The sequence below is a fragment of the Sinocyclocheilus rhinocerous genome, unplaced genomic scaffold (genome assembly GCF_001515625.1).
Source record: "Sinocyclocheilus rhinocerous isolate Xijiao unplaced genomic scaffold, SAMN03320098_v1.1 scaffold397, whole genome shotgun sequence".
NCBI lineage: Eukaryota > Metazoa > Chordata > Actinopteri > Cypriniformes > Cyprinidae > Sinocyclocheilus > Sinocyclocheilus rhinocerous.
Window position 1 is genome coordinate 289,136 of NW_015663491.1, and position 19,685 is coordinate 308,820.

The window sequence follows — 19,685 nt, forward strand, 5'->3', positions numbered from 1 at the left end:
AATGTATTACATTTTGGAAGTAACTTGCCCAACACTGGTTATGTATATTACAGAAAGGGTATATATAAACATACAGAATTTTTTTTTTTTTTGCATATATGTTGTTTTAATAAAGTTGTATATATAAATAAAAGCATATATTGTTGACATTTATGATTGGTACACATAATACTATATAAAAATTATCATAGAAATATTATTAACATTACAAATTTGACTATGAGGATTTTATATGTTAACTATCTTCATCTACCCAGAGAATGTATGTATGTGAAAATTATATATTACCTTATAGGTAACCTATAGCCTATAGCAATATCATTCTTGATACAGGGCAATATATCATATATATTATATATTACATTTCTGTTATCTGTTACACTAGTTTTAGCATCCATCCAGAATGTCTGAAACTTTTTGCACTGGATGGAGCCTTGTTAGATTGTGGTCCTAAGCCTTGTCTGCTCTCTACGCCTCCTGGCTGTGAAAATCAGTCTTGTAAGCTGGTCAAAAGTGTCTCTACTGACCACCAATGTAACAAGGGCATCAAATCATTAAAGTAATCCATGTAGCGGAGACATAACATCAACATCTGACCAAACGCACTGATGTGAGAAACTAGCCGGCTTCACACCGTCTTTAAACGACACATTAGACGTGTAGATGAGTCTTAAGGGGTTAGGACGCTCCAAATGATCCCAAGATAGCAAAGCCCACAAACTCTGATCACATCACCTAGCATCTGTCTGTACCAATAACTGGGGGGTGCAAGGGCTGGGTGATTCTCTATATGGCAAGTATTCTTGTATTGTTCCTCCTCCTTTGTCTAAACATAGAACAGGTGGGCCGTCAAGCCAATTGTGCCAGTATATAGCTGGAAACCAACGATGTCTGAGTGTCCCTCAGGCTTTTGAGACCAAGAACAGAGTAAAGAGAAGCTCTTCACAATGGTAGGCCTGCATCTCTTTGCTTTTGGACTCTTTAACATGGAAATGCTGGTGCAAGTGAGCGGTGTTGTTCTTCAGACTGAGAGAATGTATTATTTTATGTTAAAAAGTACATCTATGGATGGATTTATATATTTGCATCTTTAAAATTAGTTTTGCTTCCATGTACCTTGATCTTTGTGATGAGAGCAACTTTGTTTTAATTTTAGTAAGGTTTTCACTGAGTGAATATCATTGTCTGTTCCATTTTGTGTTAACTAAATGCAACTAAATTTGTGATGTACTTGAATCGGGCCACTATTTGAGAGTTCTCAACTTCCATTTTGTGCCATAGAGTGGTTAAAATGGCACAAACGTCTTAGAGGGCCATGTAATTTCTGCATTAATTTTAGAGTTTTATGTGCTTCAAAATTGCATTTAAAAAGCATAAGGCTGGAAAGAAAATCATCTAAACCACTTTTGCTTGATTTCCAGGCACCAAAGAAGGCCAAGAAGAAGGAAGCTGCCAGCTCCAACGTGTTTAGCATGTTTGAGCAGTCACAGATCCAGGAGTTCAAAGAGGTTTGTCATTTCTAGGATTCACTTATACCTAAACATTTTATTCTAGCATATTTTTAGGTACTTACATCTGCAAATCTGAATGCTCCTCCAGGCTTTCACCATCATGGACCAGAATAGAGATGGCTTTATTGACAAAAACGACCTGAGGGACACATTTGCTGCTTTGGGTGAGTGAAGCCTCACTGAATGACTATATACAGTGTAAATACTGGAGACTCTGAAGCTAGGTCTCAGTTACTTAAAGGCGTTTATCCTATTGAACTAACAAGAGTATTGTTTTAAGGATTGCAGTGGCCTCTCTTTAGACCCCTACTGAATGCTGTGAATCCTAAATGCGATTACAACACTATGTTTGTCACAGATTTAGATGCAAATGTCATCATGCTATTAAAGGTTTGATAAATGCATATATAGCAGGGTCCAAAAATCTGAGACCACTAGTAAAAATGCTTTATTTTGCTTTTTTATTTTCTTTTTTTTAAATATATAAACGTAACAATTTTAGAAAAGGTTTAAAATTTTATTTATTTATTTATTTTATTTTTATTTTCAAAATCCTAAAACCTCCCTTTTATTTTCAGGTTTAAATATAAAGGTTTTATATATAATATGAAAACTGACTTTCAGTGTGGCCTCGTAATCTGGTATCATAACTATTTAATTGCATTGAGCATCTACGAGCATTCCAGTTCACTCTCACTCCATTTGGACTATCAGAGGAAGTGGCGCTCTGTATTAATGTATATCTCTGTATGTGTATGTTTGGCAGGACGTCTCAACGTTGGCAATGATGAGCTTGATGAAATGCTAAAGGAAGCCTCCGGCCCTATTAACTTCACCGTCTTCCTCACCATGTTTGGAGAGAAGCTCAAAGGCAAGGATCAGATTTATCAGAATTGAAATGATAATCAAGCTAACGAGGTGCAAACAGCTGCAGAACCCAGCAGATATCAGGCACACTGCATACTGATATATGGATCATATAGTTCAGCATCAGTAGCTTGGATTTTGAATGCAACGTCCCCCAGAAATGACTTATATATTTGTTAATTAACATGTATTAGAGTATATAATTACAGACTAATCAATAATCTGTTACCTTTCTGTGACTGACAGGTACAGACCCCGAAGAGACTATTCTCAATGCCTTTAAGATCTTCGACCCAGAGGCCACAGGAATCCTTAAAGGAGAAGAGTAAGTAGATTTATGCAAATGTAAAAACGTTTCAGCACATCAGCGACTTTTGACTGGAAACAGTCTCATTGAAATGCACAGCATTTAATATATTTCTTTTGTTTCTCCTCACAGGATTAAATATCACCTTATGTCCCAGGCAGACAAATTTACAGAGGCTGAGGTACTACAGTGTCAGTTCAAAATTTAAATCTAATATTTAATTTTAAAATAAATAATTTAAAATCATTAAACTGTACTATTTGATATCAAAATATATAACAATTGTTCAATGGATTTTAATCATGATTTTTCAACATTTACCTAGGTAAACCAGATGTTCACAAATTTCCCCTTGGATGTGGCTGGCAACCTGGACTACAAAAACCTGTGCTACGTCATCACCCATGGAGAGGATAAGGAACAGGAGTAAAAACTACATTTCCCATGTTTCTCCATGTTTGTTCATGTCCATTTGTGTGTTGTCTTCTCCTTAAGCTCTGTTCCCGCCTTTTGTCAATAAAGAGATAAAAAAAATCAAGTCTAGTTACAGTTGTTATTGCAATAAACTGTTTTAACTTGCTCAGATAATAATAGATTTTTAAATAAATAAATATTTTCCCCATAACTTTTATTTAAAAAAATAAATAAATAAAAAAGTCAAAACAAAATACTAGCAATCAGGTTTTGGCTCTGGAAAGTGTTCAACAAACACTTCAGACACTTCTTCTTTCTTAACACAACAACAAGAAAAAGCCCAAGATTCGGAAAGATTTCGTTCCCTCCCGAGGGGATTACAAAAGCTCAAGCGCAACAATAAGCTCAAAGCCACACTGGAGTGTTGAACGGTGCTCTGCGAACAAGGTCAACAGGGCCTTTTGTGTCTCTCTGGCTATTCACTGCAGCCCTATTAATAGCAGCCCTTGGTGCGTTCTGCCATTTTGGGTTTTCAGCGAGTCAATGATAGGCTTTATGAATACAAACAGGTGAGCAGAGTTGTAAACGCAATTGATTGTGGTAGACGTTGCACTTTCTATACAGACAAAGGGTTGAATTTGGTTTTAAAGTTCTATTCCAGTCTATTTTTGAGACGGGAATTGTTTTTATACAAAGCCACGGCTAAGGCTGCTATATATAATTATGTGCATGAGGTCAATATAGGTCATCAATCAGAAAACAAAAAGGAAATGACAAGAAAAATGGGGCCTTTTTTGTTTTCTGGATCGAAGTCTTTATGATAAAACATTTATTTTCAGCTTGAATGTCTGCGGTATTAAATCATTATTCATGCCACATAAAAACCATTAAGAAGTGAATAGTGTCAAGAATGCTTTTTTGTATAATCAAGTATCATCTTTGTAGATTAATTAACCCAGACATCCTGCCCATCCAAAATCCTCACTTTTACTAGAATAAAAGAAATGAACTACAGTAAATAGACACTTCCGAGTTGAAAGCCAGATTTTAATAACTTTAGCAAAATCACATTCAGTCCGATTTCGTTCTGGTAAGTAACGCCCACTTTTCACCATCCAATCATTTCCTAATGGCTAAAATAAAGGCCAGCCCTTGAAATACATCACATTGTGGAAGTAAAACGGGTTGTGAATGGCTATAAAAACATATTTTTGACAGGTAAATACAGTGATTGCAAAATGTAGAAAAAACTGAACATAAAATACAAGTAAATAAAATAGAAAAGATCAGTGCCACTCTTATCATACTCATAAACAAATACATTGAGGGATCTGTCCTTCAAAGTAACAGACAGGAGATAAAGGCCTTGTGGTCACAAGTGTTTGTTATTTACTCTCCATACCCAACAGAGTCCGGCTACTCTCTGTCTGAGGTAAGAGGAGAAGAGGGTTTAGCGGCGCCAACATTTTTAGCACTGCCTGTTAGCATGAAGTCCGCCAGGAGATCTATTCCAGAACCGGAGTCCAACAGAGTGTCTGGGCAGAGCGACGACAGGAAAGAAACAAAAATAAAGGGAAATTTGTTGCAGAACCATGTGTCTAAATACAAGCAGTTGGCTGTATATTTCTAGTCCTCTGATGTCATTTTGCATTCTTAAAAAGCAATCAATCCCCATGAAACCTCAAAGTCATTACTAAATAATTGCAACACACGCTAACCTCTCTGGCAGCAATTGCTTATGCCATGAAGTCATAATGGTGCCCTGGAAGAAATTTGTTGCAGAACCATGTGTCTAAATACAAGCTGTATATTTCTAGTCCTCTGATGTCATTTTGCATTCTTAAAAAGCAATCAATCCCCATGAAACCTCAAAGTCATTACTAAATAATTGCAACACACGCTAACCTCTCTGGCAGCAATTGCTTATGCCATGAAGTCATAATGGTGCCCTGGAATCCAACCGCTCTCTAGTTAGAATTTATAACTGGAAATCTAGATTAATATTAATCCATAATTCTCACCATGAATGCCGATCATGTGTTCTAGAATGAGAACCCTCTCAGCCAGAATCTTCAGCGCTTCCCTCAACTGCTGCACCTGCAAGAAGGCGGGCTTTAGCATGTCAATCAAAAACTCCAAAACAATCCCAATTCTTTGGGCACCAGCCTTACCTCTGATGGTGTCTCTCCCGGCTCACCTTTAGGACCCGGAACACCCTATTCACAACATAAGAAAATGAGAATAAAGTGAATTTTATAATAATACATTTACAAATAAATATATAACCTAAATTATAAAAATGTATTAATGTAGTCGAATTAGCTCAAATAAAAAGTTTGGACCACAAAACCAGTCATAAGGGTCAATTTTTCGAAATTGAGATTTATACATCATCTGAAAGCTGAATAAATAAGCTTTCCACTGATGTATGGTTTGGCTGAGATACAACTATTTGAAAATCTGAGGGTGCAAAAAATCACAATATTGAGAAAATCACCTTTAAAGTTGTCCTTAGCAATGCATATTACTAATCAAAAATTAAGTTTTGATATATTTACGGTAGGAAATTTGCAAAATATCTTCATGGAACATGATCTTTATTTAATATCCTAATGATTTTTGGCATAAAAGAAAAATCGATCATTTTGACCCATACAATGTATTGTTGGCTATTGCTACAAATATACCCGTGCTACTTATGACAGGTTTTGTGGTCCAGGGTCACAAATGTAGGTCTTCGATGGCTTACTCTTTCTCCTGGATCTCCTTTGGGTCCCCTGTCACCTGGTGTGCCTGAAAAGCTTAAGGCAGCCTATGATAAATGTGAATTAATTGGTATACTGTGCCTTGTACATCTATACATATTGTCCAATTATTTATACATACTGTAAATGCATAGCATAGAGCACATCAGACAGACAGACAGATAGACAGATAGACAGATAGATAGATAGGATAGATAAGATAGATAAGATAGATAGATAGATAGATAGATAGATATAGATGACTTACATTTTTCCCTGGTGCACCTGGGTGTCCAGGTGGTCCGGCAGGCCCTGTTCAGCATGTATGGACAGAAGATTAAGTGTGTGAAGAAATGGCTGGGCAGTACAAGTTGATGCTGTTATGTATGCGCTGATATTCTTGCATACCTGGTGGACCAGGAGGGCCGGAGGGCCCAGGAGGACCAAGAAAAGCCTGCAGGTCACGATAGGCAGCTAAGTCACTATCTTCATCTGCAACATGTAAGATATGATCATACCGAGGTGAAAACAAATCAGATGTACTATTAAAATTGTATCTTGTGCAGCTGTACTGCTGTTCTGTTCAGTAGGATTTGGTGCTCAGGTTCTGCTTTGGGTTATCCAGATTCATGCTGCTTCACAGACAGCTAACAAATGACTCTGATTAACTGCTGACAGACAGAAACCAACCAGACTCTTAAACTGAGCCAGATCTCCGAGAGGTTCATTTAAGCTGATACTGTGCGAATGCTGTCATCTTATGGTCAAGTTGAGAATAACAAGTTGCTGCAGTTTTTGCAAAGACTGGATATAAAATTAATTGAAGCATTTGATATTTTCATTTCATTTTTCATTTAGTTATGCATTATTTTAATGCCATAAATTAATTAAAGTGATAAAACAGCATGTTTAATGTGGACTATTGTACTCACACTGGGCATGTTGTTTAGCCGTTAGAGTGAAAACATCTCCCCTGATGGAGAAAGGCCCTGGGGGTCCAGGTGGCCCAGGAAGGCCTCTTTCACCTGGTAGGCCTTGCATCCCTTGAGGTCCTGTAGAGTAAGCAGGGGAGCTCAATAAGCTCAATATTTGTTTTAATATTCCCAGTCAAGGTAAAGAGATAGTTCTTACCTCTAGGTCCTACGGGACCAGGTTTTCCAGAAAACCCTATCTTTCCTAAAGGTCCAGTAGGTCCAGGGGGACCTGGCGGCCCAACAAGTCCTGGTTGTCCTATTGGTCCTTATATATATATATATATATATATACACACACACACACACAATCACATATCTTACTTATCTAAATAAAAAATATACAAATATTTAAAATATAAAATTACAGTTCTTAAAGAACAGTTTAGCAACAATTATTTTCTTCTCACCTGGTCGGCCAATGGCATTGGGTGTTATTGGTGAGGGGCGTGTCCTGTCCACTTCATTATCAGCTGTTCTCTCAGGTGATTGGCTGGGCTGAGGGAGAGGGGGTGCCTCAGCATCTCTCAGTAACATTATCTGTTAAAAAAGCAAAACTGCATGCTTACTATCTTAACACAACTGCTTGATAGAAGAGATTACCTACATTTCTGTCTTACCTGAGCTTCAATGACACTCAAGCGCTCTTTGATGTCAGCATAACCAGTACAGTTCATGCACTCTAAAAGGATGAATGCAAAAAGAGATGTCAAGGTAACATGAAGTATGACAGTAGAGAAAGGGGAATTTCTAACCATAAAAAGTGATACATGATAGAGTGAATGGATTAAGCGAATGCTATAAATCTCTCAGCCATCTGTTGTGTCATAAGTCAAATCTATGATCGTTCAATCTAAAGAATGCTTTTACTAATGTTTTTGCAATATTATAATTGTATACTAGTCAAAGTAACTGATCTGAATAAAGTTTGTGTGATGTTCTCACACGTTAACTTAACAAAGACACATTCATTCATACTGTGCTTAAAATTCCATGGATCCTTCCAGAGTCACAGGCTTGTAGTCAAAAAATGAAATCAATCCCAAAACCTCAGTGTGAAACCAAAATAACAGTGGTATGATCAGTGCTGCTTTGTGAACAATGAGAATTTGTTAGAGACAGTAAATGAGTTCAATTACATTTTTGGTTAACATCCCTCCCAGGGGTAGAATAAGGAACAGAAAAACCAGACGCTGGCAAGCCATGAATTTCCATTTGCATAGAATCCTAGTGAAGGGAAATATCTCACTCTGGGTTTCCCCAACATTCACCTTTCTCATTTGAGAGAGATGCTCTTCACAGCATAGGGCTGGTCAGGGTGAAGACAACCACAAGGTGCTGGATCTCTCTATGGAAGAAGACAGATCTTCCAAGACAGCAGAGATTTAGGAATTATTTGGCATGAAATGAGATGATGATGAATGGCAGGTGATCTCTCAGTGGTGACATTTGAAATGCAATACAGCTATTTTTTAAACGAATGATGAGATTAGAATTTAAAGATCACCAGATGATGAGATCAGAAATTAAACTTTGCATCAAAATTCACTAAATAAAAAGAGTTTGAGATGCAATGACTAAAACTGGTCTACTTTAATGTACAGATTAATTGCCATTCCCATTTTACACATAATTTGATGAATTCTACCATTCAAAAGTTTGGATTCTGTAAGATTAAAGAAAAAAACAACAACTCTTATTCAGCAAGGACACGTTAAATTGATAAAAAGTGACAGTACGAACATTCATAATGTTCTTTTGAACTTTTTATTCCTGAAAGAATCCAGAAAAATATGTATCACGGTTTAGGCAGCACAACTGTTTCAACATTGATAAGAATAAGAAATGTTTCTTGCGCAGAGTAAATTACATTTGAAAATACATTAAAACAGAAAACAGTTATTTGCAATTGTAATAATATTTCACAATACTGTTGTTTTCACAACATTTACTGTATTAAGAAATAAATGCATGCAGGCTTTAGGAGCATAACCTAACCCTTCTTTTAAAAAAAAAAAGCAAAAAATTATAACAACCCAAAACTTTTACATGTTTTTTTTTTGGACATTGAATGTGATAAAATGTAGAACAAGACTTGATTTAATCAGGAACTAAACATAGCTTAAAACAAACAAATCTACTAAGAAAAAAATCCTTAATTCATAGGAGTGAGTTAAAACACAGGAAATATACAACCGTATATAACAACATAAACAACCTGAAACACAACGCTTGCTCATGTGCATTCAAATGAATCTATTTGCTAAAATAAATCTGCCTTTCACTATTTTAAAAACAGCTAAATTACTGGTCAACGTGGGTAGTTAATGGACCAAAGTTAGTGCTTTTTTTCACTGCTACTTCACCAAAACTTCACTTTGCACTTCTAGTTTCTTCCAATGAAACATTTACAACTACGAGCTTCATCATCTGCTCTCAACTGACTGCAATAGGCCACAAGCATGTCACAGTGTCATCAAAGGACAGTCTGGATGCCAGACCTCATGAAGGGACATTAGCTCATTCCATAAAATGCAAAGGAACAAATGTGTCACTCTTCACCACAATATACACATCCAACAGAGCAGAAAAATTTGACATGTCTCTGTTTTTCTGGATGGAAAGACATAGGATTGCATTAAAGGGCAATGCTAACTGCACGTCTGGAAACACCCATGATGGTAAACCCAAAGGATGCCATTCACTCTATATCTGTTTTGCTCAGAAAAACTCTAATTCTGTAATATTGACTTTGTAGGGACTCCATGGCACAGGGTGATGTATGATAGAAGACTGTGTGCAAGTTAAACTGAAGTTGAAGTTTGGCAGACTATGCAAATGCAGAATGAAATGTCCAGCTGTCTGACATGCCTGTTCTCCTCGTGCCTTGGGCATAACGCACAGCTCTGCTGGATACCGGACTGCTCTCAGATCAGTGGACAGCTGAACATTGGGGTATTCTGGAAAAACACCCAACGGATGAGCTGTAAAGAAGCACAGCGCAATGGGATCTGCAGATATACTGAGCCTCTATGATTTCTGCAGATGTGAGAGAGGCTTTAAACTGGCCATTTTTGGAACTAGCACAACGGTTTTATTAAAACTGACATGGTTAATAAAGTTATGCAGACATGTGCCAGCGCAGACATCAGTGATGTATTGATGTACCAAACCAGAGTGCGACTTGTGTCTTAGGAGAAGTACAAATACACAAATCATACATGCAAGCTGACCACATTAAGACTCCACACCCATTAACAGCATTTTGGCAGAGACTGATGGGGCTTTCAGAGATTATGAAGACACAAGATACTTTTGCATGTTCATCTGGGTGAATAAAGTTTATAAAAGGGGGTTATTGGTAAACTGCATTTCAGACAGAATCGGAATTAACTGTATTGCCAGATCTAAAGATCAACGTCATCAGCCTTTGCTTCTGCTGAATTCATTATTAGTAATGATCTTCAGTCTCTGTATCTGCTCTCAAACAAATACTTTGGGCACATGCATTGCAGAAAGACTGGTAACTGCATGCCTTTCCTCTTTGAGATTCATTGGCTGGGAAGTTTATCCCCCTAAAGCGTATAGTATATATTAAGCAGACTAAGCAAATCTAATTTCAATGCACTTTCATGTAATTCCAGAAGTCTCCATTTACTCATTTGGTTTGTGAAGGACCTAACCTCTAATAAACTAGAGCCCCCAGGTGCTACTTTAAAAAACCTAAATAATTAAAATTGGATTCTTGTGGCCATTTCATTTGATACATAATATCACTGGGAGTTGCTGTCTATTGAAAATTGGAATACCATTGTGGATCTATTACAGCTGTTGAGCCCAGCTGCAAATATCCATGTCTTGCATTTTGTTTGAAATATGATGTTCATGTTTCTGATCTATTTACATTTGTGATACTGTTTTTAGACTATTATGCATAGCCTACACTCTCATAAAAGTACAAAAGCTGTCACTGAGGCGGTACCTTTTCAAAAGCTACTAATATGTACACTGTAAAAAAAATTTCATAAAATTTACGGTAACCCTAACCCTAACCCTAACCGGCAGCTATGGTTGTAAGAATTTTACCGTAAAAAATATGGTGGCAACATTTTAGGTTTTACGGTTTTAACTTAAATTTACAGTTAAATACCGTAATTTCATTAACTGAAATAATGTTAATATACCAACCTAATGAAGTACTGAAATCTGTTTTGCACCTTTGTAATACACTGATAACCACCAAATGCAGGTGGTGATGAGAAAGTCACATGATGAACCAAAGCCCATCACAAGCAGCTTTTAAATAATAACATATATAGAAGGTGCACAGTGTCATTCACACAAACGCTAAACACCATCATGGTAACACACATGAAACTGAAATAATGCAATAAACATTCATTTAACAACATTAGGTGTAACACACAACCCTAATATACAAAACTGATAAGAAAAAACTAAGAAGAAACAGTTATTTCAATTAAAAAAAACATCAAATTTGAAATGTAATGCAGGAAATTCTGGGAATGTCAATTTACGGTTATTCACTGTAAATTATACAGTCTTTTACACTTCCAATAACGGTATACTACCGTAAAATTACATGTAATGTCCAATACCTTTTTTCACCGTATATAGTAGGGGAATTTACCATTAACCATTTAACAGGTTTTTACTGTAGCATTTTTTTTTTTTGTAGCACTTTTACCGTTAAATTCACCGTCATTTTTTACAGTGTACCATTTAGGTACTAATATGTATACTTTAGGCTTAAATATGTACCTTTAAGGTACGAAAATGCATCCTTTATGGGTAAATAAGGTGCATGGAGGTACCTTTTGAAAGGGTACTGTCCCAATGAGCTTTCATACTTTATTTTTTCCCCTAAAAGTATATGTTTTTCTTACACTGGCAGTGCAGGAATCAAGCAAGTAAGTTGGTGACTAGGTGGTAGTTGGACAGTCCGACTGGGTCAGATGTTTCATCAGTGTTTCTTGGTCTGAAAAGTTAATAAATCATAAAGGCCATGATATAGTCAAGTGAAATCGAAGAAATAACTAGTATGACGTCATTTCGAACAAAATTACGGCAAAACAAAGTTTGTTTCGGTAGTTAGCCAAACAGCTTGGCACAGCGAACTTTCCTTTAAAAAGTTCACAGTGGCAATGTTCAATAACAGTATACCGTTGCTCAGGTATTTCAAGCAAAAGAAGAAAAAAGAACTGCTGAAGGTATGAAATGAACACAAAAGTGCAATAAATCGTTTGAAGAGTAATTTAAAAAAAAAGTTGTTTTCAAATGAATAAATGTGATTATAGTTTTGATATTTTATTTGGAATAAAATAATTTGTCAATTTGATTCAGCCCTACTTTGTAATTATTTAGTCTAATTTACATACTTTTGGGGGGTTCCTACCCCATTTAAAGCTTAAACCCCCAAAAGGAAGACAAAACTTCAATGTAACAGAAGTACTAAACAGTAACAGAAAAGTGACAACAAAAATTAGATCACAAGTAAATCATTTATAATATATATGAATAAATTTACATAATCCACTGCATTCTTACAGATTAATTTAGGTACATCAACAAAAAACAGAAGCCGTTTGTTAAAAAAAAACTGTTTGGCTAAGTAGAGACACTGTTGGCACCTAAAGGCATTTTGAGTTGCTTAAAGGCTAATTCTCACTGCACCCACAGATGTTGACCAATGCAGACAATCACCAGATTACAGTATGTCACTTCTTAGACACTGCACATCCTGCCAAACAACGACTGAACATGTTCAGTCAGCAAAAACAAGCATTGACTGATGCCAACAGACACTAACAGGGATAACACAAAATCCACTGAACTTGTTTGCTGGCGTCTGTCTGTGAAGTGTGAATTAAATTTAAGAGGACATACCTCAGCAGACTGTAGCCTGAAAATGATTGAAATAATTTGCAAACAGCTTATATTCATCATAGGTCAAATACAATTTTGGGTTCACTGTCGTACAAGCTAACCTAACGAACAGGTAGACTTAATTGGCATGACCATCTGTGCGCCACCACAGAAATGAGATGATCTCACCCGCTGCAGGCAGCTGAGGGGGCTGGAGCACACGCGTCCTCATCAATCATGAGATACCACACCACAGACATCCCATTTTCCCACAGCCACTCTCACGGCTAGGGGTACTGATCACATTCTCAATTTAAAGGAATTTGTAGAGCAGGTGATAGATTTGAACCTCTGCCAGGCCTTCTGGAAACCTGGTATGGGGGTAGTAAGAAAGACAGCTGGAGTCGACTATGTATGTAGATATAGATAAGACTTTGACCAGGGCATTATGCTTTGACGAGGGCATTATGAGAAGTTCAAGTACCCAAGTAATTCTGCTGATGGGAATTGTTCCCATGAATGACTAATGCCTTTAGTCTAACAATCAGGGTTTAGTGGTTGGGATCCAGGAACCCCAAGGGAGCCATAATATTATGTATTACTGTAAAATGAATCAGTTCATATGTACTTTTCAAGACCCACAACTTTTTGTTTAGATTTCCTTTTAGGGATAGAATTCCTCAAACCACTGTTATTTGCACAGTGAATATAAATTAGACTAATTAAGTAAAAAAAAAAGTAGAGCCGCAGCAAATAGTAAAAAGGATTTAAGGAGACAAAATCTTTTACAAAATTTATTTTCTGAGCTGTTAAAGTGCATATGTTGACTTAAGATAAAACATTTTTAAGAAAAATTGTAATATATTTATTCAGATTTATAATATTTATTGAGAAATGCACTTTACAAACACATCTGGGCTGCGTTTCCCAAAAGCATCGTAAGCTTAAGTTGATCGTAGCTCCATTGGTTTCAATGGGTCTACGATGTACTTAAGCTTACGATGCTTTTGGGAAACGCAGCCCAGAACTGAATTGAAAATATTTCTTCTTTGCTTCTCTATCATATCTCTAATAAATGGAAAAAGGAAACACTGTCTTATGCTGTATTATGCAAAACAGAAAAACTTTTCTCAATAATAAAATAAAAAAAATTTAAATAGTAGTTCAGTAGTTAGTTTCAGAAATTGTAAGATTTTAATGTTTTTATTGTGTCTTATTTTATCAAGTCTATAATGTTTCATAAGTCTATAATGTTTCTGAAGTTTCTTATGCTCACCAAGGATGCATTTATTTGATCAAAATACAGTAAAAATAGTAATATTGTGAAATACTATTACAATTTAAAATAGCTATTTTCTATTTTAATATACTTTAAAATGTAATTTATTCCTATATGGCAAAACTGAATTTTTAGCATCATTCTCCAGTCTTCAGTGTCATACGATCCTTCAGAAATCATTCTAATATGCTGATTAGCTAAAAAAAAAAAAAAAACATTTCAACGATAGTGTGCTATCAATCTTGTGTTATATATCAATTGAGATATCAATCAAAATTCTACACCAAATCCAAAAACATAACCAAGTCTTATATTAGATTGTTAAGGATTTTGGATTTGTTGCATGCTATCTCTGGGAGTTGCACTCTAGTGACAATTGGAATATGGTTATGGGACAAAGGATCTCTTACAGCTGTCGATCCCAGCTGCAACCACCCACCCACACCTCAACAGCTTTGCACCAGTGCATTCCTTGACGTCTACTCATTCTTAGTCAAACATAAAGCTATCCTTTTCACATTGTCAAACACAACTGATCGGAATATCCAAGTTCTTGACATACTAATATTTATTGAGATGAAGAGAGGAACTGGCCTTAATATACAAGGAATGCATTAATGAACAAAACAAAGTTAACCTAGGGAGGGACGGCAACAAAACATCCAGCATTTCGCTGACTAATCTGATGGATGGGAATAGATTTATTTGTCTGGGCTGCATTAATGAACAAAACTTCATCACACTGGTATATTTTAATACAAGGCACACAAATTTATGACATTGTACATTCCTGAAGGACAAAACATCACTAAAGTGGTTGAACATGACCTCAACTAGTCACACAATTCTCAATAACTGTCAAACTGAGCTGAATAAACATTCAAACCACAACTCCAGGGGAGCATGAATCAGTTTAAAAGTTTCTTATTGCATTTCTGTTTACATTCATGGCTGGATTGTTCACTCTTATAGTTGGCTTGTTCTTACAACCAAGCTTTGAATCCTGCCAGAAGACAAGCGAGAAAGTGCAAGTCTGTGTGGTACGACAGTGGTTTCAGTTATGGTGATCGGTCGAATACACACAAAATGAAGTATTCTTATGGAACGTTCACACAGAAAGCATAGTTGCAGTTTCTTATAGTTAGTAGAATGCCTAGAGTGGACTATCAAAATAAAGTGTTTTATTTATATTTTTAGTTATTTTTATATCTTGTTTTTATAACACTATACTTATTATTTAACCCTTGCATTAAAATATTTGTGGTTTCTAATACAGCTGCTGCTGGAGCAAATTGGATATGCTAAAATAATATTTGCTATGATCTCCCATTTACCAAGTATGAATAGAAGTTTACCCTGCTAATGTTTACATCCACGCTCCAAACCCGGAAATATAAAAAGGCTCTATAATGAGTGAAATCAGACGCAGCATTCTTCGTTAGGCCTCATTACACATGACAACTAGAAATGTTGGGATTTCACACAGACTGACTTTGACCTAACTTGAGCTGTTTGACTGTGAGCCACAATCCAAATTCCAAAAATATGTTCTTAAATAAACCAAACACAGAGGGGCCTGAGACCCGGGGGATCGACAGCCTCAGGCTAAAGCTATGAGCCCAATGGAGAGGGATAAAAGGGTGGGAGGAAGGAGAAAGGGATGGGGAATGAAGATTTCTGATTTATTTACCATGTCAGAGATCATGGCGCCCTTGGATTTGACCCAAACTAAATCATCTGCATCTCACAGGGGATGATCTGAAAAGAGACACTGCAGACGGGCCAGCGTGTCTGCTGTGGGGGGGAGGAGGTTCATTAAACCATCCCCATCCAGAAAAACATGGGAATGTGTGTCATGGGTAAATGATCTCTATTGGGTTAGAAATTATTTGGACTCTTGTGTCCTCTACCACAACTAACTGTACTATGTCAAATGAATCAAAAAACGAATCAAAGCACTGACTCATTTCCTCAATGCAAAATATTTTCTTGCAGCTATTTATTTGTATAAATTAAAATGTATTTACCCAATATATCTGAAGACCCAGAGCTGTGCCGGTTTTGATTATGATTATATCTCTAGGATAACAGCAAAGTGAGTCAGTAAAGTGATAATATTCATACTGAGATCTCTGAATTTTGATTCGAAATTTTTGTTATGGCAAATCTGAGCATGCTTGTAACACAGTCATAATGCATTTTCTCCTGGTTAATGTAGAAACATGTTTATGCACTAAAGTTTTTGGTGTTCATATAGCGAGAAAGGAAATATATTCAGACGGGCATATAATTATGACACATTCACTTTGAGATTTCACACAGATGCTTGATTTCCACAGTCAGACCAGCTGTTGTCACTCACATTCTCACCCACACAATGAATGTAAGGGATCTTTCCTTTGTTGCTAAGAGATTTAAATAAAAAAAAATAACCACCCACCAAGCCATGCCAAGTCAAATGTGAGTGGTGTTCGCCCATGCAAATGTCTTGCTAGATGCTTGGCTGTTCTGGGTGGTTGCCAGGGCGTTGCTATGTGGTTGCTAGGTTGTTCTGAGTGGTTGCTAGGGTATTCTGGGTGGCTTTATATGGTTGCTGGCATACACAAGTCAAAAAAGGCCAACCAATAAATCCCTATACCTGGATGTTCTGGGTGGTTGCTAGGACATTGTTAGGAGGTTGCTAGGGTGTTCTGAGGGGTTTCTATTAGGGGCGCTTCCTCCAAGGAGGCAAAGGAGGCAGTGCCTCCTCAAAAAATTGGATGAGAAAAAAATTTGCAGTACAAAAATAACACAACGCAAATATTACAAAATATATCATTAAAAAGTTTATAAATCACTTGTTTTTCTAAAGAAACATTGCCCAACAGTGACACCAGCATAAAGATACGGTGGAAGTCTATGTCTCTCTCTCGCCTCCCCTGAGCCCATTGAGTTTTAACAGACCAGACTAATTAAAAAAGAAAGTAAAACTCACACACTTAGATAAAACCACTTTTACACTGTTACATCAAAATAAGACTTGAAATGACCTGAAAACATGATCTGTGGGAGATTTTAGTAAGTAATTAGCTTGGTGTAATTTAAAGTAAATCTCCTTGTCTGTGGCCAATATTTACCAAGCTTTGATGACTGATGATCAGAAAAATTCTAAAATAGTTAAAAGTTAATTATTAAAAACAAAAGCTGAACATATTTTCACAAATAAAATGTATTGTTTAAATTATACTGCCTTGAGTTGTTATTTTGGAATAAATGTAAAATGCTTAAAAACACTAACTTAATAAGATTCATAGAATATTGATTACATTGTTAATGTTAAAATATAAAATAGATTTTTTTTCTTTTTCTGATAGTGTAAGTAATGTTTATTTAACCAAGAAAATGTGACTGGGACATGAATTTACATTTGATAAAAAAATAAATAAAAAAAAACTGGGAGATCTCCTCATTTCAGATTGCTTGCTAACACAAGTGAGGCCAGCCACAAAATCATTATCTGTGTTTCTGAAATTGCATACTGTTTGAGTAGGTACTACATTTGAATTAGAACCTACTTTGTGACCGTAAAAAAAAAAGTACATTCTATATAGTATGAATATGGGTAGTATGAATAAAACTCAGATGTACTACATCCACCACGTTGTTACAGTCATGTGACCTACCAGCGTCAGTTGTATCGCTTCACGGCCATTCATACATCCTCTCCCGTGGCCTCATGGGATAGTGTCCATCAAATGCTTACTTCAGAACGATACCAGACGTAGTAGGTGATCCAGGTACTGTTTTTCGGATCCTATGAATTCGGACACACTACTCTGTTTGCGTACTGTTTTTCACATACTAAATAGTAGGAAAGTATTCGATTTTGGATGTAGCGTATGTTTGGGTGTTACGGGTGGTTGCTAAGGCATTGCTATCCAGTTTTCTAAGTGGTGTTTATGCGGTTGTTAGGGTCACAAGTCAAAAGAGGCCAACCATAAAATCTCTATGATAATTGTGCTATGTTTTGCTTGTCTTATCAAACACCACTAATAAATGTCTATGTAATTGGCTCACATCATCTAACAATTCCTTTGTCTTACAGTCATTCAAATGCTTCAGTGAACTTGAGATCAGCAAAAAATGAGCTCCCTCACCCTCTCTGCAGTCTTCTCCATGGAATCCTGGACAGCATCGCCATTCCAGAGAAGTGATTTTCCTGTAGGTCACTCTGTACACAGGTCTCACCAGAGTTCTGTAGCTGGGAAAATACAGAGAGGTAAAACACGCACAGAGTCTGTTAGTTGTCGTCCAAGTTAATGTGAGAGTGAATAGCGGAGTATAACCCAGTGTATACCATGAGATCATTTCTTTTCTTTGTACCTGATGAGGTTTGAACACGGTCCAGGCCATCGGCAACTCTGAAACAGTCGCTGCACAACAGTCTCGGTCCCATTTTGTGTCTGGCATGAAACAGTCTTCTGTACTGTGTACTGGCACCAGTTCCTTATTCGTTCCATGTTAAATAAACAATAACAATGACAAAGACCAGACCAATCAGAATACAGCTAAATTAAGAATTAAACAGAAAAAAAAATCCATGGAGAAATGAATGCACACATTTATTTACAATCAGACAACAAGGAAATGAAATCATGGAAAATAAGGGAAGTAGAGAGCTTGAGATTTCCTTTTTTTACAAAACTCAGATCGATGGCACTGCAAAGCAAACAGTTACGCGGCTTCAATAGTTTTAGTGCCACAATGTTTCTTCAAGAATCTCCTTCACTTCAAAAGCGAGATAAAATACAACACAGTGGACTGAGAGTCCTCTGAGAGACCCTCTCAGTGGCACAAGCATATCTTTTTTCTTTTAGCGCAGGAGACCGAATGATATATTCTCTCATATAACACCCAGAAGAGTCTGACAGACATTCTTGAAGAGAACTAAAACAAAAAACCAATGTGTGCCTGCATCTGCATGCTTTGTTTCTAAACTCAATCTGGTAAACTTCCCTTCTGATACGTCTCGGATGATTCAAAACATCCCAGTATTGTGACCTTGCACTGGTCATTTCATTATTCAAGTCATTTTCCTTAATTTTTTCACAGGAAAGACTGTGATGAGTTGTGACCGGACCACAGACACACAAGCTCCACAAGTCTAGACTAAAGAGCTTACCCTCAACCACACGGAAAACCATAAAATATTTTTTGGGAAAATGAATGTTTAATTTTTAACATAAATACTTTTGGCTTTGGTTTGGTTTATGCTTTTTCTGGGAACTTAATCAGGGGCTCACAGGGGCCTTAACAGATGTGTTTAGATAGATAGATAGATAGATAGATAGATAGATAGATAGATAGACAGACAGACAGATATCCAGACAGATAGATAGATAGACAGACAGACAGATATCCAGACAGATAGATAGATAGACAGACAGACAGATATCCAGACAGATAGATAGATAGACAGACAGACAGATATCCAGACAGATAGATAGATAGACAGACAGACAGATATCCAGACAGATAGATAGATAGACAGACAGACAGATATCCAGACAGATAGATAGATAGACAGACAGACAGATATCCAGACAGACAGACAGACATATAGACAGATAGATAGATAGATAGATAGATAGATAACCAGACAGACAGACAGATAGATAGATAGATAGATAGATAGATAACCAGACAGACAGACAGATAGATAGATAG

General features: G+C 36.6%; 3 protein-coding genes across 3 annotated transcripts in view; 1 reads left to right on the plus strand and 2 right to left on the minus strand.

Annotated features, from left to right (window-relative positions):
• Window positions 1-2,191, minus strand: part of LOC107728840 (homeobox protein cut-like 1) — a 153,033-nt gene extending 150,842 nt beyond the window's left edge. Inside the window, exon 1 of the mRNA XM_016539116.1 lies at window positions 2,187-2,191. The gene's annotated coding sequence lies outside the window, so the exon portion shown is untranslated. The remainder of the gene's footprint in view (window positions 1-2,186) is intronic.
• LOC107728843 (myosin regulatory light chain 2B, cardiac muscle isoform-like) lies at window positions 857-3,223 on the plus strand. The gene is made up of 7 exons (XM_016539121.1): window positions 857-950; window positions 1,422-1,508; window positions 1,600-1,675; window positions 2,278-2,382; window positions 2,625-2,703; window positions 2,818-2,866; window positions 3,011-3,223. Exons 1-7 carry the CDS (start codon window positions 948-950, stop codon window positions 3,113-3,115), a joined length of 504 nt encoding a protein of 167 aa, XP_016394607.1. The 5' UTR covers window positions 857-947; the 3' UTR covers window positions 3,116-3,223.
• A 117-nt stretch (window positions 3,224-3,340) lies between these two features.
• LOC107728832 (collagen alpha-1(XXVI) chain-like) overlaps window positions 3,341-19,685 on the minus strand; it is an 18,182-nt gene continuing 1,837 nt past the window's right edge. Inside the window, exons 2-13 of the mRNA XM_016539106.1 lie at window positions 18,342-18,464; window positions 18,116-18,219; window positions 7,435-7,496; window positions 7,225-7,354; window positions 6,975-7,082; window positions 6,776-6,895; window positions 6,252-6,335; window positions 6,112-6,155; window positions 5,825-5,911; window positions 5,271-5,315; window positions 5,121-5,196; window positions 3,341-4,634 (exon numbers count right to left, since the gene is read on the minus strand). Of these exons, the coding sequence (XP_016394592.1) occupies window positions 4,516-4,634; window positions 5,121-5,196; window positions 5,271-5,315; window positions 5,825-5,911; window positions 6,112-6,155; window positions 6,252-6,335; window positions 6,776-6,895; window positions 6,975-7,082; window positions 7,225-7,354; window positions 7,435-7,496; window positions 18,116-18,219; window positions 18,342-18,464 (1,102 nt within the window). The 3' untranslated portion in view covers window positions 3,341-4,515. The remainder of the gene's footprint in view (window positions 4,635-5,120; window positions 5,197-5,270; window positions 5,316-5,824; window positions 5,912-6,111; window positions 6,156-6,251; window positions 6,336-6,775; window positions 6,896-6,974; window positions 7,083-7,224; window positions 7,355-7,434; window positions 7,497-18,115; window positions 18,220-18,341; window positions 18,465-19,685) is intronic.